Source organism: Psammomys obesus, unplaced genomic scaffold (genome assembly GCF_907164565.1).
Source record: "Psammomys obesus unplaced genomic scaffold, mPsaObe1.curated_primary_1811, whole genome shotgun sequence".
In the NCBI taxonomy this organism is placed as follows: domain Eukaryota; kingdom Metazoa; phylum Chordata; class Mammalia; order Rodentia; family Muridae; genus Psammomys; species Psammomys obesus.
In genome coordinates, this window is record NW_026595981.1 from 9,581,372 (window position 1) to 9,607,750 (window position 26,379).

The 26,379-nt window shown below is 48.4% G+C and overlaps 1 protein-coding gene and 1 long non-coding RNA gene across 6 annotated transcripts in view; both read left to right on the forward strand.

Moving 5' to 3' along the window:
- The window catches only part of Acaca (acetyl-CoA carboxylase alpha), a 260,615-nt gene extending 247,780 nt beyond the window's left edge, over positions 1-12,835 (forward strand). For all 5 annotated transcript variants that reach the window (XM_055620094.1, XM_055620096.1, XM_055620095.1 and 2 more), the window contains 4 exons: positions 2,942-3,096; positions 3,672-3,842; positions 10,243-10,379; positions 10,803-12,835. In XM_055620094.1, the coding sequence (XP_055476069.1) occupies positions 2,942-3,096; positions 3,672-3,842; positions 10,243-10,379; positions 10,803-10,926 (587 nt within the window). In that variant the 3' untranslated portion in view covers positions 10,927-12,835. The remainder of the gene's footprint in view (positions 1-2,941; positions 3,097-3,671; positions 3,843-10,242; positions 10,380-10,802) is intronic.
- Positions 12,836-24,176: 11,341 nt separating this feature from the next.
- LOC129686533 (uncharacterized) lies at positions 24,177-24,857 on the forward strand. The gene is made up of 2 exons (XR_008721627.1): positions 24,177-24,352; positions 24,550-24,857. It is a non-coding gene; the product is annotated as an uncharacterized LOC129686533 (long non-coding RNA).
- The last annotated feature ends 1,522 nt before the right edge of the window (positions 24,858-26,379 follow it).

Here is a 26,379-nt window from a genome sequence, read left to right on the forward strand (position 1 = left end):
CACACACACACACACACACACACACACACACACACACACACACACACTTGCTTTCCTTAAAAACCCTGAGGCCCTGCAATCTGGCTAGAAAAGAAAGAAAACCATTCCAAGATCTTTAATTGTACAGGGAGCTTACAGGATTGATCGAGAGCTTAGCTTTTTACAATAGTCCAGTGAATAAGAAATGCTCCTGACAAACGATCAATGATAGGATAATCACTCTTTATCCCCTCCTCATTCTTACCTTCTTTCTTTCAGGAGAACAGGGTTCAGAAGTCAAAAATCTTTATAGACGCTGCTTTTAAATTAAGCAGAAAATAGACATTGACATATTTGTTAATCTCCCCTAAATCATTACCGGGGCTGGCTGCTGTGCTGTACAGGGGAGCCGGGCCCTTGGTGTACAGCACAAGGGAGCACCCACTTGAGAGCAGCGTTCACTCTGAGGACATAAAAGATTTAGAGACACTTTTCCCCAAAACAAAGCACAGACCCTGGGCCTTCTTACATGCTTAAGACTAGTCAGCACCTCTCCTTGCACTGTTTCTTTTCTGAGGTGGCCGTTGGGGAACACTGCTTTGTTTTCTGACACACCATCATATTTATTTCATTATTCCTTCAAAACTCTAGATTAGCATAGTTGGCCTCTCCTGCCCTCTTCCTCCAATGTGGTAAGACCAATGGCTTGTTTCCAGAAGGCTCTTCTCAGCCTGTAGTTCCTCCTGCTGCTGCATTCAAATATTGACAAGGCTGCTCTTAACTCTTTGTGAACACAAGGAACCAACTCTCCAGCTACTGCCAGGAGATCTGCTTGGCCCCTTTTGGGACCATTACTGAAGGCAAGGACAGGCTTTGGGTGTGGACAGCCCCAGATGTAAATCCTGACTGTCTTACTTGACAGCTAGGTGCCACTTTACATTTCAGAGCCTCTTTTTTTCTGGTTTGTTAAGTGGAAAGGTGGATATAAGGATCAGAGATAATATATGTGAAGCGACCTGGAAAACACTCAGCAGTACTGAGGTATTCAGCTTAGCAGCAGGGCTAACAGCTCTCCAGCCCTACATCCGATTTGTATGTATGTGTGTGTGTTGACTTACGAGGTATGTAATCCTGAAAGACTCAAATGCAGTACCTTACACACACTAAATGCTCAATAAATGATCTATGGCCACATAGACGCACATGTGTATTCGAGTAATGTCGGCCGTTTAGCCAGAAGACGGCTCTTGAAAGGTCTGGAGTTCCCTGTTGAACTCTCTTCTCAGCCCTGCCATCCCTTGGGCGCCAGAAAATAGTATTTTTACATCCTTGACCTCATATCAATAGAAGAAGCTACAGACATTGTCTTGGTCTTAGCTGCAGAGTAGGACTAAGATGACTTGAGCCTCATCAGCCACAAGCCCTCCACTGTGCCTTAGCTTTCTGAAATGGAAGGGCCCACTACTATGGAGGTGCTGTTGTTCTGCAAGTAAGAACTGCAGTGGACACTGTCCACAAGCTTCTGCCCAGAGTCCTGGCTGTCACTCTCTTGCTCCGTGGCCTTGATGAGTCATACAGGTTCTCAGTGTCTCAGTATCCTTACCTGTAAGATGCTAAGAAGTACACAGCCTCAGGCAGTGTGATGATTAAATGGGGCCTGAGGCAGAAGGTGAGTGAGTACCCTCAGTGTGAGGAGCCAAGACCAACTGTGCTGGGCATGCTTCTCACCACGGTAAAACAGAGGTGGAGCTGGGCATCCAGAAAGCCACATAAAATGAAACTGGGTGCTAGAGTTCCATCCCTACCCAGTTAACATGTGCTTCTGTGTGATACCTAAGGCTCAGTTGGCAGTCCAGGGCTATTCATAGGATATGATTCATAGTGGTATAAAAACGGCCTGTTCCCAGACAGGCATATGCCTGAAACGGACCTGTCTCTTGTGCATCCATCACCTGTGCTTATGTATTTGTCAGCGTTAGGGACAGAACACATCAGATTGTCCCTGGCACCAGGGCTGTCACCTATTGTTTCTTCAGCTAGATATACTCTTCTTTAGCAGGCAGGCAGATAAATCTTCAGTATTGATTACAGGCCCCATTCTGAAAGTAATTAGGGAGGGAGGCACAAACATAGCAACACCTCTGCTAAAGCAGCCTGGCAGGGGAGTGTCGTCCTTGTTACAAGGAGCTAAAAATCTCTGGCCAAATGAAAGTACTGTGTTCTATGATCAGTGAGCCACACAGGGTCTGCTCTTCTCTTTCTCTCCTTCTCTCTTAGCCCAAGACCTAGGAATTTTCACCTGGTCAGAGAGTAGGAGGCCAGGGGATAATCCACTGAACTGATATGAGATACATAGATCCAGCTCTACTTGATTGAATTGTACTACTTTGCGGTTAAGAATATCCAAACCTGACATTAGAAACTGGAATGCAGCAGTTTGCAGCTCAGGAGTGACTTCAGTGCTTACCCGCTTCCCAGGGACCTGTTGAGGACGTGGTAAAACCAAATCTGCTGGTCTATGCTCTGGTCTCAGGGCAAGCTCTCCTGCAAAATCCTATATTTGCACTGGTCCAGCTGTTCTGATGCTGGTCAGTAATGATAGCATGGGGTCCATGCAGCAGCCTTGCCTTGTGGGGATAAAGGAGCCTTGCTCTTGAGCAGTGAACTGAGGAGAGAGGTAGACCTTCAGGTGGTCACTTCACCTGTTCAAGAGAGGCCTGCAGAGCAGGATTGCCACCACTGCTTCCATACTTGTGACCTCTATAAGAAGAATACGACACATGGGCTTCCTGTGACAAGGACACAAGTAAGGACAGACCACGATCTCATAGAGTCTGTTATGCAGCAAAGACTTAATTATGACAGTGGAAAGCCAGGCCCTAGAGGGAAGGGCTGTGGCTGCATCTACCCCTGAGATTCCTGGTCACTGCGGAGTGTGACAGACAGGCTTATGTAATTGCAGGCACCCCAGAGCTAAGCCCTGCTGATCGAAAGGAGCTGGAGAGCAAGCTAAAGGAGCGGGAGGAGTTCCTGATTCCCATTTACCATCAGGTAGCTGTGCAGTTTGCTGACTTGCATGATACACCAGGCCGGATGCAAGAGAAAGGTGTTATTAATGTAAGTACCACAGTTGCCATTTCTGACTTGTCAGAGCCCCGTAAGTGACATAGGCCCACAAGCAGCGAGCTGCTAGGGCCAGATCAGCATAGCTTATACAGATCAAACCATTTCCAATTTTGTTTAAGAGATTTTTTCCTTTTTCTGTATCCACTGTCATCTTAAAAAAAAAAAAAAAGGTTTAGGTTTCTTTGGAACCCACAGGCAAGTCCTGAGGATTCTAGTACAAAACTTAGTCAAGTGTGCCTTCAGTTGGTGACATCAATCCAGGTGATCCTCAGACTGTGGGTTACTACAATGTCAAGGTCATGATGGCAGCTAATTCACCTTTGATGTGCATGAAAGTTGAGCTGTCTGCTCAGAACAGATTAGTACCTTTCTAGTTCTCTGTGAATTTGATCTCTTTCTCGGAACTACCATCATGTGTTAGGTAGCCAGGCTACTGGTTGTGCAGTGTTCCATGGTCTGGAGTCTCTGCGGGCTTTCCTGGAGAGTGGCTTTTTGTACCTGTGGGGTTCCTTCGGATGGAGGGCTCATGACTACACTAATTCCTCTATGTTCTTCTGTGAGTCTAGGACATCTTAGATTGGAAAACATCTCGTACCTTTTTCTACTGGCGGCTGAGGCGCCTCCTGCTGGAGGACCTGGTCAAGAAGAAAATCCACAACGCCAACCCTGAGCTGACTGACGGCCAGATCCAGGCCATGTTGCGGCGCTGGTTTGTAGAAGTGGAAGGCACAGTGAAGGTAGGTGAGGCTCCTACCAACAAACCTGTACAGCCCACCTGAAAGTTACAAGGGTCATCAGCTAAGAAACTTCAGGACTTTAGGGGCAGGGAGTAAAAGAGGAACCTAAAACCCAAACCCTCTCCTATTTATACACAGCCAAATCATATGCTGCACGGCATGTTAGAAAATCTAGAAGGGCCTATCTGCAGCCCATAGAGGCATTCAGCGAACCATTTGGAACACTTATAACATGCCAGACACTGAGCTAGACCTTGGGGCCTTAGCAGTGAGAGACAGTATTCCTGTCCATACCAAGCTCGTCTTTCCTGCACAGCAGGGAGGCTGGAGTTAAAGCCAGCAAAGAGCATAGTCACACTGCACAGAAGAGACACGCAGCTTTCAGGAGGAAGAGCGAGATTTCTGAAGGAAGGGATGTCTCAATATGACTGTAGGATAAACCAAAAGAAAATGTTGGGTTGGTGGGGCAGGGGTAAAAAGGGTGTTCCAAGATGTGCAAAGGCAGCATGTATCCAAAGAGCTATAAATCCTGCAGGATGGCTCAGGGTGTAGGTACCCAGGAAGGTGACCAGGAAGGAGCCTCGCTGCATAAGCTGCGAGGGCAGCTCTACTATCTGTGGGAAACTGCTGGAGGCTTGGGAGCAGCAGGGACACTCCTCAGGAAGCCTGGGAGGTGTGATAATTACACACACAGGAGAGGCTCAGGCCATAGCTCGAGTTTCCCATCTGAGCTAGAAGGAAGTGCTCGGCCTGCACGTGGGAATGAGTCTGGCATCCTTTTAGGGTGATCTCATGGGAGGAGCTCATGCCTTATTTCAGTGGCCCTATCAAGACCATGTTCCTGGTACTCTTGCCCTAGAACAGCATTCACTATTGGATTGCACAGAACAGTTCACAGTTAACAGGGAAGAAAAAGCTGAAATCTGTGTGTTCATACAAGAAACTTTGTGTTCATATGAAAAAAAATTAGGAGGAGGAGTGGCATGGCTCAGGGAAAGAACACTTACATGACACATGTGCAGCCCTGAATTAGCTTCCCAAAGAAAACTGAACCCACCAGCATGGTGGTGCGTGCCTTTAATCCCAGCACTTGGGAGGCAGAGGCAGGCAGATTTCTGTTGAGTTTGAGGCCAGCCTTGTCTACAAAGAGAATTCCAAGGCAGTCAGAGCTGTTACACAGAGGAACCCTGTCTTGAAAAGTCCCCCCACCCCCACAAAAAAAAAAAAAAAAAAAATTAAACTTTATTAGTAGTTGCTATATACGTTTCTTAAACATTTATTTTGTATGTGGGCCCAGGCATGTAGTTTACGGATAAAAGTCAGAGGACAACTTGAAGGAATTCTTTTCTTCTACCGTGTGGGATTCCTAGGATCAAACTTAGGTCTTCAGGCTCAGCAGCAAGCTCCCTTAACTGTTGAGCCATCTTGCTGGTCCTGTCTTATCAGGCTATTAGACAGATATACTTTGTCATATATTACTTGTGTGATCAAAATCTTTGGTGACTGTCAGATATTGATGGGAAGTGGCTGGTTGATGGTGGCATAAAGCATCTTGTCCTACAGAGGGTCATTCTGGTCTCCTTGAAAATGCTGCCCGAAGTCTTTGCTAACAACCTTTCTCATCAAAGGGCTGTACAACTTCCTATCAGTTTTAAACCAGTGGTGAGGAGTATTCTGAAATTCACCTTTGTGTTAAATCTGCCTGTTTCTTTATGACTGGGAAGCTTCTTGGATAAATATTTCAGATGTGCAGCAGGGGAATGGGACACTCTTCGACATTTGGTTCAGGTTAAGGTCAGCCTGTGGCATCATAATTGAGTGAGACAATTTTGTCAGTGGCTACTGGCAGCTTCCAGTGGAAGTTGGCATTGAAAGTCATGCAAGTGTAAAATAAGAGGTTGTTCTCCAGTTAAGAGTGGCCAGCTAGGTAAATGGAGTGTGTGTGTGTGGCCCACACGCCTCCCTACCACATTAGTCACTAATGGACGTGCACAGCCTCAGCGGGCACAAGGATGAGGAGAAGGAATAGCTTCCCTCCAAGCATGAAGCGAATAGATAGGTCCCTCGATTGCTCCTTAGTGGCATCCTCCCAGGGGGCTGTGTGTCTAAAGAAACAGGCCATTGCTATCTCTCATCAGTGGGGAGCTGTGTGTGCACAGGCTCCTGGCTGGATTGAGTGCAGAAGACACGGCAGGCACACAGCTCAGGCAGAGGCTGTCTGCACACTGAATACCAGCGATCCCCAATAGTTGATACCATTTCCCTTGCCTGTGTTTACAGAAGAATGCATTCCCCGTGAGCTCTCATACCAGGGGACAGGGAGGAGAGAAAGGACAAGTGAGTCTGTGAAGTCAGGACATGTGGCTTTGAAACCTCCCGCCACATTGTGCAGGCTCAGCAGAACCTGGTTAGTATGGGATAGGTGATAAAATCAGCAGCGCCCTTGAGAGAAGAAAGTGCTGTAGTGTTCAAGGTGCAGTGGTGCCTCTGAAGGGCTGCTGTAGAGGCTGCCTGATGTTAGAAAACGGCCAAAAGCACTGTGTGTGGTGGGGTCTTCAAATAGTGACAGACTTCATAGGCTGTTTCCCCCAAGTGCAGAGACCGGGAGAATCTTCTTGAGTACGGAGGTCTTTGTTGTCGTTATTGTTATGGAAATCATGCAGTCATAGACATTTATTAGCCATTTTTGTGTTGTTTTTCCCCTAGAGATTTTGTTTTCTTGAGCGATAGGGATCTTCTGTGCCCCCTTAGAAACCTCCATCCCATGAGTTCTAGGATTGCACTTAGATCCACTGGGCAGCCCTGTTGGAGGAAGTACTTGCGTTGGTGGCTCATGGTTTCACTGTGGGCGGAAGCACCTGCATCATTACAGCTCCCTGATAAAAACTTCAAGAGCTGTGGGCGGACTTGGGTTGTGCAAACACGACACATGCCTTCTTCATGGGGATGGTTTCTGTTTTAATTTCTAGCTCCACAATTTGAATATGCAGTTTTCCAACAGGCTGATTAGTTCTGTGCCTGCAGACTCCCAACAGGAGAAACCACGGTTAAATGTGGATTTTGAGATCCCACAAACTCTGAGGCTCCCTCCCAGCTTTGCATTTATTTGCTTGGACACATCATTTGAGCCTCCATTCCCTCATGTATAAAATGGGGATAATGTTTATGGTATCACAGAATTCAGTGGGTTTAAATGTCAGAGGCAAAGCATGTTAGAAGTTAAATAGCAGCCAGGCAAGGTGGGATATACCTTTAATCCAAAAACTCAGGCATGGGATGTCTATGAGTTCAGGCTAGCCAGGAATACATGGTGAGACCCTGTCAAAAGAAAGAAAGCCACTTAAAGAAACAACCTTGCATCTTGGGTGTTGGAAGGTCATAACCGTGGAAACAGATGTGCTGAAAACAGTCTTTCTTTCTAGGGTGTGTTGATCTCCCCTCATCACCCCGCAAGCCCCTCCATACACACCAGGTCAGGTGGCTTCTAGGCATCTCTCCAGCTGGAAGCATCTCTAAGCAACCCACACAGTGGAGTCGTTTGTAGGCGTGGGAGTCAGAGCTCACAGCTACTAGGTTGTGCCCTAGTCACTCCCTGACCCAGTTCTACCATTGCTTAGGGACAGCTTAACAGCTGTCCGGTGCATTAGAAATGAACCTTTGCAAACAGGTCATTTAGATTTTGTAAGCTAGACTAATTATTACATATAATTAGTGGGGCTGAGTGGTGCCTGAGATACTTATCCGTTGATGCAGAAAAAGAGTGTCTGTTGAACGTGTATTGTAAGACAAGCCACTGTTGTGATGTTTAATTATTGATATTTCATTGATATTAAGATGCTCCAGCTGGGATGTCAGGCAGGTGATGTGGGCCCAGGGCTGTCATGAAGCTGGCAGCCAGCATTTCACACTTGTTTAAAATCCAGTCTGGAATCCTAGGAATAGTAGATAGCTACGTTTTATAATTCTAAGGAAGAACATGATAATGGCTTCTCACCTTGGAACAGAAGCGGCCTGTCCTTCCTCATGGCTGGAATGGTGATCTTGTAACTGTCCTCAAAGGCAGCAGAACAGCTCAGAACCGAGGGCACGATAAGCCCTCCCAGACTGATTGAGACAAAGCATAGCATTGTGCCTACACAAGCTTCTTTTTGTAGACAGAAAAATGTAGTTGATTAGAACTCAGAGCCCTCTGTCTTCGTGTACTTTGGGCTTCAGGCTTGGCGGTGTCATCCAGTTGTGTTCTGAATAAACAGCATGTTTCATATGCAGGGTCCATATTTTTAAGCCTCTAAAAGCTTGGGACGTGTTGCTGCCATTCTGCCTGGGAACTGTTTTAAAATGTTTAAACACCTACTGTAGCTCATGGCTGCAGGAGGGGAAGGCAGGCGTGTTTACTCTAGAGGGTAGCTGGCTTTCTCCAGTGTAGTGTGTGAGCATCGTTAGAAGCTGGCATCTCGTTAGCTAATACATTACACCAATCAAGGAGAGTTATCTTAAGCCACAATTAATCTGTTCCCTGGCATATGTTGATAGCAAAGCATCATGCTGTTTCTTAATTAAAAGCAAACGGATTAAAAATGATTAATAAGAGTATTAAATATTCTCCTAAACTAAAGGCTTTGGGACTCCTGAGTGAATCTAGTTGAGTTTATTTGGTTTCCTTCTGAAGGAAGGAAAGCCTCCAAGAAACCACCATTGTTTTACTTTTTGCACCTCTCTCCACAAAAATCCTCCTAAGTTGGAGAAGCTGTGCAGTCCTCCAGCCATAGAGAACTCTTAATCAACAATGGTGGAAATGCCAAGTTTATAAAGGTGGCAATGGTGGAGTCCAGGTGCGTTCATTCACCTGGGGCCCAGCTGTAAAGTGGACCACTCGAGCATGGCACAGCCTTTTCAGCAGGGTCTGCCAAAGCACTTCCCTGTCGCAGACCCTCTGAGGGGTTACAGCAGAATGAAACCCGGAAGTGGGATGCTCCTAGTTTGTTCTGTGAGGGAGAGCTGATCTCTGTCAGATATGCCTAAGGGAACAAGTCTGGAGCCAAGAAAGGAGGGAGACAGACTGCCGTAAAAGGCTCACTGCAGAGCCTCCCTGCTGGAAACCTGTGATCCAGCCACAACAAACAGCCAGGCACAGCCAACTCACCAGCTAAGGCAGGGGACGAAGTGAGTCTGAAAGGAAACCACTGCTTTTGTGAGGCAGGGTCGCGCTCTGTGCCCTTGCCTGCTCTCCACCTCAGCGTACCCCAGGCTGGCCTTGGACTCCCTGTCCTCCTGTCTCAGCCTTACGGGTGCTGGGGACAAAGTGTGAGTCACCACACCCAGACATGAGATCTGCTAGAAGACAGCCCAGTCTCCCAGAGCTGGGTGCTTTTTAGAATGTTCACTCCGCGCTGTGCAGGACCTGAGGTTGCAGCTGTGCCTTTTGTGTCATTGCTTGTGTCTGGGTTTCCTGAAGCCACAGCACAAGCCTCAGAGTCCCTGCAGTGCCCACCTCTTAAATTACAGCGCCAAACTCATTGTCATTCTGACTTTGACTTCGTTAGTGATAACAGAAAAGGATAGCGCACCTTTAAATGACGAGCTTTGTGTTTAATTACCCAAACAAAATGACATAAATATGAATGAGCCCTAATGGTGGTACTTGGTTTTCCGGAAACCATTAACAAAACGATTCCTAAATGATTTGTAAAGAAATGAGAGAAGAGAGCAAGGAGAAGGCTATTAGGCTTCTAACACACTCCTGAGTTATTATGTAGTCAGCTGCCTCAGAAATACTCAGCTAAATGATCTTGAAAGAAAGGAGGCGAGAGGTGGCTGTTGAGACTCTCAGGGCTGCAGACTTCTTGACCCTTCGCAGTGCTCTCATAACCAATAAAGCGGGGTGGGCTTCCAGCTGGGTGTCAATACTGTGGCAACAAGACATCTGCCATATCAGTATCCAAGTTGTATTGTGTGTTGTCCTCTAAGCCTTGCTCCTGGGTGTCCTTACCAGCCCCAGGTAGAGGGCTGAGGCAGTGTGAAGGAAGCCATGTCTGCCTCATCTTGCTAGCACTGGACTTGCACTTGAGTGTCTTGGCTCCTCCAAAAAGAAACAGCCACACACACCTTTCCCTCCCAGTCACACTCTTAAGTCCCTGCTCCTTGCAGACCTAGTGCTGAGGGAGAGTAGATAGATACAAGAGCCTCATAGGACAGACTCCCATGTGAGCATCTGAAGCTCAAAGGAAGGAAGAGAGATGAAGGCAGCTCCCGGCTGGGAACCTGGCCTCTCTACCTCTAACCACGACAGTAAAGGAGAGTTGTGAATAATGTTTTCATGCCAAGAGAACTTTTGGAATACTGGACAAGTAGCTGTCCAGGCCTGGCCCCTGGTGTTTGACCAAGACTCATGTATTTGCAGGCTTACGTCTGGGACAATAATAAGGACCTGGTGGAGTGGCTGGAGAAGCAGCTGACAGAGGAAGATGGCGTCCGCTCAGTGATCGAGGAGAACATCAAATACATCAGCAGGGACTATGTCCTCAAGCAGATCCGCAGGTGAGACCATCAGCGGGCTCCTCGGGGGGCAAGGAGGCCAAGTTCTGTACAAACTATGAGATAATGCTGCCCCAATTGGTTCCCCTGTCTGGAACTGCTGTAGTTGGCCCACAGATACAGATATAGTCCCAAGACACAGCTCTCTGAGTGGACCCAGGGCACTTTCATTCCTGCACCCACTCAAGGTACAGCTATTCAGACCAGGTGGATGATTTTGGAAGGAAGGAAAGCTGACATCTCTTAGAGAGGTGTTCATAAAACTATTTGGAAATAGATTAGGTAGAGAAAAGTTGCAGAAGTAAAAAAGCCAGTACTAGTAATTCTCCTGTCGTTTACATGTTTACCTTATCGACATGGTGTGCTGCACCCCATTTGAGGCACTTTTCCCTCGTGTTTCTTCACCATCCCTGATCTTCTCTCCAGCTTGGTACAGGCCAATCCGGAAGTAGCCATGGATTCCATCGTCCATATGACCCAGCACATCTCACCCACTCAGCGAGCAGAAGTTGTACGGATCCTCTCCACCATGGATTCCCCTTCCACGTAGGAGGAGCTTCCCACCCATGCCTACCCTGTCTCCAGAGAAGAGAGCTAGGGCTGCCTCTTACATCTGAAACCACTGTAATGAGAACGCACGGAGACCCGGTACTGGAATCAGAGTGGCATTTGCTTCCCCTTGAGTGTTTGAGGTTCTGCATGACATCCTGGGCTATAGGATCACAAAGCCTAGTCATACATACCCAGTTCAGTATTTATTAGCCCAGCTGTGATGGCAGTCCTCTTTCCATGCACAGGACCGAGAAGGCAATGAAGGGTACATGCCTGTACCATGAGGTCTTACTAGACTAAAGCAGGACTGCCCTCCTGTCCTGCCTGCCCCAGCACAGGGCCGTGTGAACAGTGTCCAAGTGTCTGCAGCCCCTGCCCCATGAGCCACAGCCACAAGCAGCGGGGGAGGGCTGGGGCTGAGGAAGGAGACTCCAGTCCAGGGACCACTACCCCACGTGCAGCCATGCACGAACCGGACACTGGAGAACACAGAGATGAGGGCAAAGCCATGAGCTAAGAGGTGGGCTCAAAATCAGACCAAGTCATTGTTCCTGGTCAAAAACTCTCAACCTTGAGTGGCTTCTCAGTGCCCCTGGGGAGATGGTCAACCTGCCGCTACCTTGCTTATCACTGTGTGACTAGTTGACCATACCTTGGAGCTAAAGGCTGGAGCCCTAGTCTGTGGGTGGGTGGAGGCAGACGCTGCAGGAACCTGAGGCCATGAGCTAACAAGAGGCTCGTTCCTGCTGGTGGTAGAGGGAGAGTAGGTCAAGACAGAAGTCTCCTCTGGGACAGGTCACTGTGCGGTCATGCCTACAGAGTCACTCATCTCTATTCCTGGAAGAAGGTATGGCAGGTCACTCACCTTGATGACACCCGTGCCAGAAACCGGCCTTCCCGCTATGAGGAGGCTTCCAGAGAACAAGAATTCACCTGCCCTTAAGATGCCCTCCAGTTCAGTCATGATGTCCCCAGGCTTTCTGGGCCCTCCATGGCCAGCAATAGGGCCTCCTCGGGTGGCCTGGAGAGTTGAACAACCCATTTATCCAAGAAAGCAGCTTCTGGTGCACCATTGGTGTTCCTAAAGCAAGAGTGGAGATGGTCTGAGCTGGTGTAGCAGCCAGTTTCTGCATTATGACTAATTCATCTGTCGCTGAAGATCAAGGAGGCAATCGCTAAGATGCCACAGAAACCATTGGCATGAATACTTCGGTTTGAGCCTTAACCCTGGATTCCACAAGAAGAGCTGGCCTCCCCTTCAGGAGCACTCATGCAGGTATTCCAGCGGGCCTGCTCAGTGGTGCCACACTGCAACTGGGCATCTGGGGGCTGCGGATGGAAGCTGCTCCACAAGCCCTGGGGGAAAGAACAAGAGGGCCAGATCAGGTGGGGACCACCTTCAGTCCAGAAGGAAGCCTCCCTGGCCTCTGCTTCTTTGCTTACCTGGTAGGTAAGGATGGGATCTGTTCCCAGCCTCCACACTTTCCTAGAGCACGTTCAGTCCCACACACCCCTGGACCACTGGTGGTATGAAAGTGTTTTCCCTCCTGGAGGCCTGTCCTGGCATTTCTTCAGAGGTGAGGTGGGGTGTGCTTATATAACTCTCCTCTCCCTGCTGCCCCATCCCCAGGACCAGGGCTTTTCATATGGAGAAGTCAGAACCTCAGCACATGAGCAATCTGATGGTCCCACAGCCCATTACACATGCAAGGTTACTGAGGGAGGAGGATGAATGATGTATTGACCCAGACTTGCTTGAACTGAGATTGCCATATTATCTGTTCACAAAGCAGCCTTCACTTGTGTCAGTGAGAATTCGATGGACACACACGCCAACAAGCAAGGGGCTTCAGTCCAATGCACTCTTTTCACATTTTGTTGAAATAAACCTCCACATTTGTAGAAGAGCCACTGTTTGTCATTTCAATCCATGCCCAGCCACCCATTTTCTTGTCCCAATTTCAGCAGGATTGCAGGAGCTGAGAGAAAGGATGAGCCCCCTTGGCTCCACAATGCCAACTGGCCTTTGTCTCCTGAAATTGCTGAGAATGAACAGGGTAGCTGTCCAAAGCTGCCCTTGTCCTGTCCTGTCCTGTCCTGTCTTGTCTTGTCTTGTCCTATGACGTACCACTGTTCCAGATCCCTCCAGCTAAATACCTGTTCTTTAATGATGTTCTCCCATAGAGTGTTCTGCTACAGAATTCTCACTGCTGAGATCTGGGGTGGAGTCCTGTTAAGGTACTCCCTCAAAAGAGAATCAGTGTAGGGGAGAGACAGGAAAGACATCAGAAAGAAGGACTCGCTGTCTGTGGGTATTGGCTCCAGAGTCCCAGCCCAGAGAAAGGCCACCGGGAAATCTTTGAAACCCTGAACCTGGTTTCCTGCCAGCACACAGGATTTCCAGCGTCCTCCTCAGCATCATAAGCTCTAGGACCACCCCTCCCTTGAAGATTTAGGGAGCAGTTTTGGGGCCTTCTGGGTTTTGAAGTCTGAGCACTTACAGCACTAGGGACAGGAAAGTCATTATTATTATTATATGTCCTTGACTCTCCCCTACCCCCTTTTTCCTCAGAACGAGCTCTGTGCCCCTGAGGAGTGGAGGCAGCAAAGCAGGGTGGCAGTGGGTCTTGTCTGATTATTAAATTTAGTTCTGATTTGGGGGAGTAGTTTTGTTTGTAAAGCAGGGAGTGATTTTTTTTTCTATGAAATGACATGTTAAGATAAAATGTTAATTTGAACTACCCTAAGTCATTGTTCTAGAAAGAGGAGCAACAAAGGAGGCTTGAGCTGGGCATTATTATAATCTAGCATTCAAGCGGTGAGGATGAGATCTAGGCCACCCTGGTCTGTATATGAGACTGTCTCAAAACAAAAAGTAGGAGAGGGATACAGAACCCAGAGAGAACTGAGTCTCTGCCTGCAGCCATGCTCTCAGAACAGGGAACAGTCAGCCCAGAAGCCTGGTCTGTGGCTGAGGGCCAGGGTGTGGCCTTCCAGCCATCCCCGAGCTCAGCTGGCGCTGGTTGCACTGCCATCCACACGGGGGGGGGGGGGGGGGGGACAGAGAGCTCTGAGGCCCACAGAGAACTGAGGGTCAGAGCCTCCTGTCAGAAAGGAGGAATGTGGGTATCTGGTCAGTCAGGGCCACTGCGGTGCTGAATGGAAGCAGAGGAGCCATTGGGAGCACGACCAACAAAGCAAGCAGGTGTCAGACGGGAAGCCTGCTCCTGCTCTTCCATGCCTCTGAGATCTGCCAGTGGATCAGGGTGTGGAAAGGGTTAGTCTGGGGCCTGGGGGAAGGAAAAGGAGCACTGTCCGGGGTGCCATGAAATCTGGGTCCAAGCTCACCTCCCCTGTGTATGTGTGGTTCATGAGTTGGCAGGGTCACTCTGGACCTGTGGCGCCGAAAATAATGGTAGACTAACAGCCATTTCTATACTCCAGAAATGCATGTACCTCACATCTAAGCTGTCCTTATGTCTGCTGGGGTTTCTCCCATCCTGGACATAACCCTACAGGCCGTTAACAAGTATCACGGCAGTTTCCTAAGTGCAGTACTTCGGTAAGCAGTGTCTCCCGAAGGAGGGTGTCCTGCAGGTGGTGAAAAAGTAGGCTAATCTCAGGAGGGTGTGAAGCCGGAGCGGGCCCCACCAGGTGGGAACTGGAAATGGACGGGCTAGACCGCAGTCGGTGGAGCCGGGTAGCTTAATTATTCTGCAGATGAGGGGAGATTGCAACCACACCAAGAGCTCACACTTGGGCACAGCAAAAGGTTCACGGCATTCTGGCTGGACTGCTTGGCCCTTGATAGCCACTTCACAGAGAGCAGACAGCGCTGGGCATGGTGGCACACACCTCTAATCCCAGTATTCTAGGAGCAGAACAAGAAGATCGCAGCACGTTCCAAGCCAGCCTTCGGCCATAGCAAGACCTTGCCTCAGAACTAGGCTTGGGTGAGCCTGAGCTAGACTCTCATTCCTATCCTTGGAACACTCCCCACGCCTCGCCTGCACAGTGTGGATAACAGCAGCTTTCCCAGAAGTCTAGTTGTCGTGACTCCACTGCTGGGTGTTACTAGCCAGCTCTCAGGGCAACTGTTTATCCTGCTGTGTTGAGTGAAGGCATTGGGTGTTACAGTGCACCTGTGGAGGTTAGAGAACACCAAGGGTCCAGGGCATCAAACGCAGCTCAGTAAAGCTGTACGGCGGGCACTTTAACCCACTGGGCCATCTTACCGGCCCTACCTGTCTGTCCCGTAGAAGACTAGGGACCCATCATCACTCAGAAGCACCTCTCTCAGAGGATGACCATTGGAGAACTATCCCTTGTTGTCCAGGGATCATCTAGGCATTGAGTAGACATGAATGCCAAGCAGAAGTGACACTGAGGAGCAGTGCAGCCTGGCACAAGGGCACCACCTTCACGAGGGGCTCAAGGGATAAGGGTAAGGCTCGCTTTCCCTGGGGTTCTAGAGAAAGAGGAGACCCTGTGAATCCATCAAGCTCTAAAAACATTCTGACTGATGTCCAAATAATGCCCCATGCCCTGGGGCATTATCAGTAATTGTATTAACTGCTAAAAGTGCAGGGAAGACCAGGGCCCGAGTGCAGTGCCATTGTGAGCCTGGCAACAGACCAACAGCCCAGCCAGAGAGTTGTCAGGAAGGAAAATGAGACCTTGCTATGCTCTCCATACATCCACACAGAATAACTGAACACGCCAAGACAGACTTTCAAACCGAAGATGTACCTCACTTAAACACATAAACAAATAGACAACAAAGGAGGACCCAGCTCAGGGACTATCTACCCAGATCACTGGCTGCTAGGCACAGGTGGTGCTAGGCTCAGCTTCAGAATTATTGTAAGATGGAAGAGGATGGGGACATTGTGTGCCAGGCAGGAAACAGAGTCCACAGACTGAGCCAAGGTGCTAAGAAAGCAATACAGTGCTTGGGCAGCAGGAGCAGGCAGCCTGAGCTACATCAGAGCTGGTCTTCAGCAAAAGTAATAACGATAATAATGAAGAACCACCACCTGAACTAAGGAAAAATTGGGATTGCTAATATTAATGCCTTTTTTTTTTCAACCAAAACTGATAAAGTGAAAGCAAAACTCATCCACAAAGGAAAAAGTTAAATCTGTGTGGGCCCAGATGCTAGACTTCCCAGAAACCTCAAATCATGTATTACAAATATGATCAGGAAAATGGTGGTGACGGCAGATGCTTAACACACAAAGCCCTGCTGCATTCAATCCATGGTTACACACACAGAGAATGAAAGGAAAACATTTTAAAAGTTAAAGTGTGTGACAAATTAGCCAATGGGAGAATCTCAATAAAGAAACAAAAAGATTTTTTTTCCCAGGTAATCCTAATAACTGGGTATATGCCTGCAATCAGTCCCAACACTTAGGAGGCAGAGGCAGGAGAATTTCTGCACTACAACTCTTCACAGGGACCCGTCCCAAACAAAAATAAATGACTAAAAGGTTGATGTGCTACAATGTGGCCAAGCCCTGAAAAACAGACGAAGAGTGTAAGCTGAAGACAGCAGTGGAACCATCCAGTATGAAGAAGGGGGAAAACAGTGACGACGAAAAAAGAATAAACAGCCTCAAATGCTAACGCAGCAACCCTGAGCATGCCGAGAGGGCGGAGAAGAGGAAGGGAAGGGGCAGGAAAATATCTGAAGTAGACTTGCCAATCAGATGAACACTAACTTCCATAGACAAGAAGTTCCGTAAATACCAAGAGGGCAAACACAGCCAAATGACTAAACGATGAGACCCTAAGATTGCCGCACAGGGAGCATCGAAAAACCTGCCTTCCTCACCAGGAGGCAATGAACTGACACTATGGGTGGGGGCGGGGGACAAAACTGGGGGCTGGAGAGGAGGCTCAGCAGTGGTCACTTGCTCCTTCTCCAGAGAACCTGAGTTTAGTTCCCAGCTCCCACATTGGGCAGATCACAGCTGACTAAAATTCAAGCTCCAGGGGGCCTGACGCCCTCTCTGGCCTACACAGACACCTGGTTCACACATACATAGAGATTTTTAAATAATTTTTTTTTTTTTTTTAAAGAAAAGGCCACAAGGATTGCAAAGCTATCGTTGAAATAAGTGAAGGTAAAATAAAGACACTCCCACAGAAAAATAAGATAAGGCAGCAGGCCAGCCACAGAAGTTAATACAGACAGGCAGTCATTCGGGCAAAAAGATGCTTCCAAGTAGCTATTCAAATCTACACAAAAATGGAGCCCCAGGAAAGAGAAATAACATGGATAATACAAAACTCATGTGTGTTCTTTCTGTAACCGCTAATAGAACCAGTTATGCCAGGGAGATCTCAAGTTCAAAGCAACCTAGGCTACATACTGAGACCTTGTCTCAAAAATAAATAAAAAATAAAAAGTCAGTGAAAGATTGGGCCAGTGAGATGGCTCAGCAGGTAAAGACTTTTACTGCCAAGTCTGACAACCCAAGATTGATTTCCAGAGCCCCTATGAAAGGGAAGAACCAGCTCCCGCAAGTTGTCTTCTGATTGCCATACACCGGCACATGCTGCCCTTCAACCACCATAATTGTAAAGGCAAATTTTCTTTTAAATGATAGCTTGAAATATGATGTACATGACAATCACACAGAAGAGGAAGAAGGAAGCTGCAGAAGAACCAAGCCTCTAGACTTTGCCAGAATTGTACTGACTCCCGCCCGGCAGGGTGCCCTTAGAACCATGAATAAAATGACCTAAGTCATTCATGCATAGCTTATGCCCAATAAAGGGTTGATATCTGAAATATATAAAGAGCCCACCTCTGTAGCAACAAAACCTAGTGCCGCTTACTTTAAAATAAATGAAATACTTAAGACATCTCTCCAAAAATGGCACACAAATGGCAGAAAGCATGGTGATGATGATAATTAAAGAATGACAAAGCTACATTAAGAAGCACTAGTAAGGTGCATTGGGATGGCTGATTCTGCCTGCACACCAGATCTCATTATAGATGGTTATGAGCCACCATGTGGTTGCTGGGCATTGAACTCAAGACCTTTGGAAGAACACAGTTCCTGGGCATTGAACCCAGGACCTTGGAAAGAACAGCGAGTGTTCTTAACCTCTGAGCCATGTCTCCAGCCCAGGATGGCTGATGTTAAAGTGACAGCAAGTGTGGACCTTCCTGCACTGTGCCAGGATGTGAAATGGGCTTCCTGCTATGAGAATTGTTCCACCGAAAGCTTCTCCTTGTTTTATTTGTGTGTTTGTCTTATGCATACCACATGCATGCAGGTGCCCGTGGAGGCCAAAGATGACCGCTCATCCCCAGAGCTGCCATCTCAAGCAGTAGTGAACTGTCCGGCTTGAGCGCTGGGAACCAACTCTGGTCCTCAATGGGTAACAAATGTTCAGCCAGATTACCCTCTTGCCCACAAAAATCACATTGAATCGTAAAGGAATAAACACTACAAAAATCTAACTGTGCTGTGTAGTGAGGAAAGTGTTTTTGTTTTAATCCCAGGTGTGGGATATGGGGCCGCTGCATAGCAGCTGGCTGTGATTGGCCTCATGCTCTAGCAGAGGCGTGGTTTTGCCAGCTGCAGATAGTTTCTGCAATAATGTGACATTTGGAAGGCTGGGAATTTTCCAGAGGTTATATAAATGCTAGAGTGCTAGAGCCCCGATAGGTGGGGTTGGTGGTTGTTGGTCATTTGGGAGGTTTGGTTTCAGTTTGTTAGTAGTCATGCTCAAGGAAGAAAGAAATCAAAATCATGATCTCTGTCTCCTCTCTCTCTCCCTCCCTCCTTCTCTCTCTCTCCTATCCTTTCTCTCTTATCTAGTGATGGGGGTGAAACCTGGGGATAACCGGTGGGAAAAAGAAGAACCCACAAAGCAGCAAAGACCAGCTACAGGAGAGATATTTAGATAGATGGCAGATAGATACACCGTGTGTAGGGCAGTGGGGTCCTGGTTTGGAAATCAGATGCTACAGCTGACTTGGGTACCAGCTGGGACACTGGCAAATGGAACAATGGGAATGAGGATTGACATCCAGAGTTTGTACTTAACTCCTCGTTATCAAAACGGAAATGGAAGAATGTTGATTGGAGATAAGGTGGCATTGCCTTAATGCAGAATAACATGAGCAAAATGCAAAGCAACTTTTTAAAAGTGGTAGTTTATGATTTCACTGTAATGATTCCTCCTTTGTTTTGGAGTGGCTGATTGGTTACTTGGGTTTCTTGCTTTTGTCTTAGACAGGGCTTATGTCACCTAAACTGCCCTTGAGCTCATAGTGCCATCATCAAGAAATGCTAGAGCCAAAGACAAGTTAGAAGTAAACATGCAGAAATTGGTTTGTGTGTGCAAACTTAGGAAAGGCTGTTTAGTGTCTTAGTTAGGGTTCCTAGTGCTGTGAAGTGACACCACGATCACAGCAACTCTTATAAAATAAAACAATAAATTGGGGCTGGCTTACAGTTTCAGAGGTTTAGTTCATTACCGTCATGGTGGGAAGCATGGTGGCATGAAGTAGGCATGGTGCTGAGAAGGAGCTGAGAGGTCTGCATTGGCTTCGCAGGCAGCAGGGGTGAAAAGCCACACCTGCTCCAGAAAAGCCACTCCTAATAGTGCCATTCCCTGTGAACCGGGGGAGGGGGCATTTTTATTCAAAATACTGCATATATCTCTATTTATGCTAGAAAAAGCCAGGCATGGTGGTGCACGCCTATAATCCCAACACTCGGGAGGCAGAAGCAGGTGGGTCTCTCTGAGTTCAAGACCAGCCTGGTCTACAAAGAGAGACCAGGACAACAAAGGCTACTCAGAGAAACCCTGTCTTGAAAATCCAAAAACTAAAAAAAGTATTCATTAAATATATCACTAGATAGGCCAGGTATAATGGCGTATGCCTTTAATCACAGCACTCAGGAGGCAGAAGCAGGCGGAGCTCTGTGAGTTTAGGGCTAGCCTGGTTTACAGAGTGAGTTTCAGGACAAAGCTATGTGGAGAGACACTGTCTCAAAAGAAAAAAAAAAGATATCTCTAGAGACAAATGGACATTTATAATAAATATCTGTATGTCATGGAGTTTTAATAATCACACCTATCAGCACAGTCCCAAAATACAAAAGGCAGAACAACAGAAAAGAGAAACAGACACATGGTGCAGAAATAGCCATGGTGGCAGATGCCTGTAATCCCAGCCCATGGGAGTTACAAGGAGAAGGATGAAGAGTTGGAGGCCAGCCATGGTTACAAAGTGAAAAAGGAAAAGGAAGGGTTGAAGAGATGGCTCAGTGAGTAAGAGGGCTTGTTGCTCTTGCAGAGGACCTGGGCTCAGTTCCCAGCACCCACAGGAGAGACTGGAACTATCTGTAACTCCAGTTCCAAGGAATCTGTCCTCTGTGGCTCTGTGGGCAATGCACAAACAATGCGTAGACATACATACAGACAAAACACCCATACACAGGAAAAGTAGAAGGAATTTTTTGTTTTTTAAAATTTAAAAAAAAAAAAAAGGAGGAGGGAACAATAGCAGGTGTGGACCTGAAGCAACAGTTTAAACTTCTGCTGAAGACCAACATCCAACCCTGGAAAAAGAACAGAAAGCCCAAAGCAGATGGAATGCAGGAACAAAGTAGAATGAATGAAAGAAAATGGTGAAACTAGAGAAAAACCTGCAAAGCCTGAAGTCAGCTCTTTTAAAAGGGCACACAAGACAAGCTTCTAATAGTAGAAATGAGGGACTGGAGAGATGGCTCATCAGTTAAGAACACTGGCTGCTCTTCCAGAGGTCCTGAGTTCAATTCCCAGTACCCACATGTGGCTTCCAACCATCTATAACTAGTCCATTGGTGCCCGATACCCTCCTCAGGTGTGCAGACATAGACAAAATACCCATATGCGTAAAATACAGAAGTAAATAAAATAAGAGAGGGAAGTGTACCAGTGTTCACACAGCACAGATTTTAAGTCTTTCTAGGAAGACAGATGAGAGCTCAAATCTAAAGAAAAGGATGGGCCCCTTACTGCAGAAGGGACACGAGTGCACACCTGGTCCATTCCGTCAGGCCAGTGTCCTGATACCAAAGTCACAGGAAGCACTGATCCATCGTGAACATGGGGACAAAACCTTAGCAGTCCAGGCATGGTGGCACAACTCTTTGATCCCAGCTCTTAGGAGACAGAAGCAGGCAAATCTCTGTGAGTGTGAGGCTAGCTCAGGCCCAGCCAGGGCCTCCTGATGAGACTCAATGTCAAACAAACAACACAACAATCTTAGTGAAAAATGAACACACGGTCCAGTTATGTTATTTATTTTAAAGGTATACCCCATAGCTAGTTGCCGTTTGTCCCAGGAGCACAAGATTTGTAACATCCATAATCAGTGTAACACACATCAGTAAAGGGCAGAAAAAGCCCACTGGTCAGATAGTGTCAACAGATGCATTTGGAAATCCAGCCCCAATTCACACCATAATTCTCAACAGAGAATGGCCTCATGCTGAGAAAGCGAGTCTAGGTGGAAACCCCAAGCAGCCTCATAGACGAGGGGCCGAAGATGCTCCCTGAGATGAAGCAAGGCCAGGCGCCCACTCTGCCCACTTATCGGGTGCTGGAGGCTAAAGTACAGGCTGAGGGACCACGGAAAATACTTAGAAACCCAGGCTGTGCCCGGCCGCGCACACCAGTTAATCTCAGCACCTGCAGCCTGAGGCAGGACCGCTCAGGACCAGCCTGCACTACCAACTTCCAGGCTAGCCTGGGCTGCACAGCGAGACCCATGTTTTAAACAAAACAATCCCCAAATAAAGAAGATCCTCACTTGTGTCTCCGTACTCTAGAGAGGGGAAACCAAAAGATGAAATAAACAGCTCCACTGCAGCACCAAAACCAGATGCTCCAGTCACACAAGGAATCACGTATTTGTGCACAAGAAATTATAAACACTGCTGAGAGAAACTAGGTACGAACAAAGAGAGATTCGCACGTGTGAATCAGAGTCCTGGGGTTAAGGTGGCCCTTTCCCCACCGACTCTCCAAAGTCAGGGCGGTCAATGCGTCAGCAGAGTAGCGGGTTTTATTTGGGTTTGATTATACTTTCAAGTGCGGGCCTCCACTCTGTCACCCACACAGGCCTCAAAACCTGGGTGCAAACAGGCCTGTGCCCAGCTCAGCAGGTTGCCTGGTAACGAATTTGCTTAGCTTGCATGAAGCCCTGGGCTTGTCCCCAGCGGAAACCAGGAGCCCTGTGGGTTTGAGGCCAGCCTCCGCTACATGGGACCCTATCTCAAAACAGAAGTAACAAATCTCTCGTAAAACGTTAGTGGAGATATGAGGGACCAAACAGCCAAAACAATTCTGATAAATATTTATAGGGCTTATGTTGGCTGATTTCAAAACAGTCACAGTATTTAAAAAAAAAAAAAAAAGCAACAGAGTCTATGAATCCTAACACTTATGGTCAATTGATTTTGGACACAAACTGCATTCTCAGACTTCCACAGCAGGACCAAAGACAGATATACAGTACATGTAAGAACTAGACAGGCTAGCCCAGCACTCGGGAAGCTGAGGCAGGAGGCTGCCTGACAAAAGCTGCCCTCAAAAACCTAGTAAACAAATGATAAGTGTGAGCACTCTAATGCTGGAGGCAGCATCCACGTGCTTGTGACTTTGGGGTAGACAAAGCCTTCTTAGATGTGACACCAAAAGCACAACAGAAAAAAGAAAGCAGATTTTTGTTTTTAAAACAGAGTCTCACTGTGTAGCCCTGGATGCTTGGAACCAGGGTGGCCTTGAACTCACAGAGATCCACCTGCCTCTGCCTCCTGAGGTCTGAAGTCAAACGAGTGCTCCACCACACCTGGCTCAGATATTATCAAAATCTAAATTTTTTGTGCTTCAAAAGACCTTATTAAGAAAAGAAGACAAGCCAACCATCTATAATGAAGGACTCACATTCAAAATGTGCAAGGAATCAACCCAATGAGTCTATTCAAAGGGAGGAAAAGGTGTGACGGGGCATTTTGCAAAAGATGGATGGCTAGATGAACAGCCAATCAAGATCTGCACTGAGGCCCCAGGCTGGGCATCAGGGAAGCGTGCTTGGAAAGCCCTGCTCCGAGTCCTCGCTAGGATGGCTGCAGACAGAAGCCAGCCAGGAAGCGCTGGCCAGCTGTGGGAAAACACGGCAGCTGTGGAAAGCCTTGGTCACTTCGTAAAACATGAGCCATGAGGTTCCCCGTACCTTCCGTAGCCAGGGACGGCTTGCCTACCCAAGAGAGACCAAACCATGGCCCAGAAAGCCTTGTGACGACGCACATCGGCCTTTCCTCCCCCTCTACATCGCTGAGTGGACGCACACACAACCCGTGGTGTCAGCCATACAGCGTGACGCACCACAGTTCACACTGCATGAGAGATGGGCTTTGTGCTAAGAAAGAGACGCCTGACAAAAGCTGCTTGTCGTCTGGCCTTTTTTTATATATAAAACGTCCGGGAGTGGTGCCCGCAATCACAGGAAGTAAGTTATTCCTGGGCCCGGGGCCAGAGATGCGCTGCCAATTAGAATGGATGAACTGGGGTGGGGGGTAAAACACCTTAAAACTGGACCATTGCTGGCCTTACAACTCCACAGACTTACTGAGAACCGCTCAACTAGGTGTTTAGAGTGAGCGGATTTGGGGTTGCTCTTCCAGAGGATCAGGGTTCGACTCCTAGACCGGGCATGACGGCCTTCTGTGGCTGCAGTTGCTAGGGACGGGATCCCTCTTCTGCCTCTGCTGACAGCAGGCGTGCAGGCGTGCAGGCGGTGCGGACACAAGGGAGCAGCCCCGCACACAAAGTGAAAGATAAACTCTTACCCCCTCCCAAAAAAAGATGGGTTTTGAGCTTCGTAAATTGCACCTCAGTAACAAAGCTACAAAGAAGAGCCTGAAGAGCCAGCGAGGGACAGGGGTGACGCGGGGCCCTGTGCGTCAGCTCCCAGGCTCCTCGGTGCACCTGCCCCAGCTACCCTGCCTGATCAGCGCTTTCTTCTTGGCTCACTGTCCCCCTCCTCAGCCTCTGTCTCAGTTGCTTGATAAGCCGGGGGGGGGGGGGCCTCGGCTGCCCTGTTCCTCCCCACCAGGAGAGGAACGCCGGGCACTGGCTCCTTTCTAAGAAAGCTGGACTACAGAATGAAACCTTCTGGGATCAAATTATATGACAACTGCCCCCGTCTTTACCGTTTCCTTTCACAGATCCTCTAGGGCTGGCCACTGCGGCTTCAGCTAGGCTTAGCGCCCCACCCACCCAGGAGCTTCCGGTGAGCAGCCTTGACCTAGAGCTCACAGCACCCAGAGCTGTGACCCTCCCACCCACACTCCTGCCCTCCCCACAGACCCAGACCGGATTATTCCTCAACACCCGATAGAAAGGTCAGTAGCACCCCAGCGTGTGTCCTCTCCTGTGCAGACACAGGCCCGCATGGGGTCTCACTCCTAACCCCAACAGACTAGCCAGGCTCAAACCACGTGAGCGTGCGCGTGGTATAGACTCCCTGGGCTGGGACCCGGGTCACCACGCCCTGCGCTCTGAGCACCATCACAGACCAGGTTCCTTCCCTTCCATGCAGGCTCCGGGGCTCTCGGCCAGCAGGAATTGCCCCCTGCGATGATGGCTGAGCACTGTTCTGCGGGTTCTCCTCCCCGTGATGCTGCTCCCAAGCCGATTCCCCAGGTCACTTGTAGGCACAGCGGTACCGGGGAAACTACTCAGGCCAGTCACCACGACGACGCAGCATCTGCCTAGGAAACTACCAGGGACAGTGCCGCCTTCAAAGGGAGAAGATCAAAATGCTGTCATCTTTTAATTTAATCCTTTTGTTGCATGGCTGGTCTTAAGAGGGATGAGAGAGATCCAAATAAAAATGGAAACAAACTATATCTTTGTGGCTGTTATGTTTTAGTTGAGTTTTTTTTTTTTTTTTTTCCTCAATTTGGGCCATAAAATAGGTCAGCTCCGTTACTGATCAGCCTTCCCACAAATATTTAAAACAAATTGAATTGCACACCCAATACCCATCACAATTACACCAGGCACAATAACTAAATTAGCAATTCAACAAAATAATTGGAAATGCGATTCTCTCTATTCCACTAGCCTCCCTGGAGGGTTTAGCCGATCTGTGGGGGAAAACTCAGCTTTCCTAATTCTGCAGCTAATTAGAGGCACACTTGTAAATGAAGTTGTTTGTCTTGAAGTTGAAATTCTCTTCTGGGGGTGGGGGAGAGGCAAGGGGAGACGAAAAGTCCTCACTACGGAAGGAGGGAATGAACGCCGAGGTTCACAGGACAGAAGCCCCGGCGTTCCGACGCGCAGCCCTATCTGCAATTAATAAAGCGCCACCATTTCACCATCACTGAAGTATAATGAACTCGAGAAGGCCTGGCCTGGCGTGCATCTTTGTAAATAAAGAGGCGCATGCTTTTACCGTACAGACGGGCCACAGGGGCTGTCAGAAGCAGGATGACACTGAAGCCAGTGACGGCCCACAGCTGCTGCTTCTGCCTCCCCCGCCCCCCCGAGCTCCCACTCAGGACAGAAAACCAAGGGCTTATTACCCCAAAAGGAACCTAGGGCCCGTTCCTCTTTGAATGGACCCTTCAGGCCTGCAGGCCATGGGAAGCCAAGCCAAGGCAGGACCTGCTAGCCAGAGCAGAAATCTGCCCTGGCCTACTTGCCCAGGCCACTCAGAGAAGCAATCTCGAGGCTTAGGCTGTCCTTGGCCTCTTTTTGTTCCTCCAGGAAGAGTTCCATCTAATTATATAACAGGAACTAGGGCCTACATCTGCCCCTCACCCTCCTCCTTCAGGATTGAGATGTGACCTTAAAACAGTCTCCTCAGGGCTCCAGAGGCGTGAGGGGCAGCCTGCCCACCCCCATCTCCTCACCCCCCACAAACCAGGGCCTGGTCCTCCTGGGAGCAAAGCTTTCCAAGGCAGGTGCCCCACGGGATCCAGAGAGAAGACTGCAGCTCCTAGGCAGGGGTGCAGGGGGCTTCTGAACCTGCTAGGGCACCGATAAGTGGGTTCAGGAGCCCCTGCCCAATTCTTCTCATCGGCTCAAACAATACCCAGCCCAGCGTTATCACACTCAAGAGCACTCCCTATGAGCCTTCCATCGGGCTCTCAAAGAAAAGTGCAGCACGCTACGACTTGAAAGGACACAGGAGTCAAACTGGAAAATAATTGTGTGGCATCAGGGACTCTGTCCCCAGCTTAATCCCTCAGGAGAGGCCCGTCCCTCCCACCAGCAGTAGCTACCGAACCACCACTTGGCTCACTTACCCCGGATCCTCGGATCTGAGAGCCCTGCAGACACCACACAACCACCATCTCACAGGGCTTCTAAGTGGCTGCCTCCGGCTGCCTCCCAAGAGATCAGAGATCCAGAGATCCGGCAC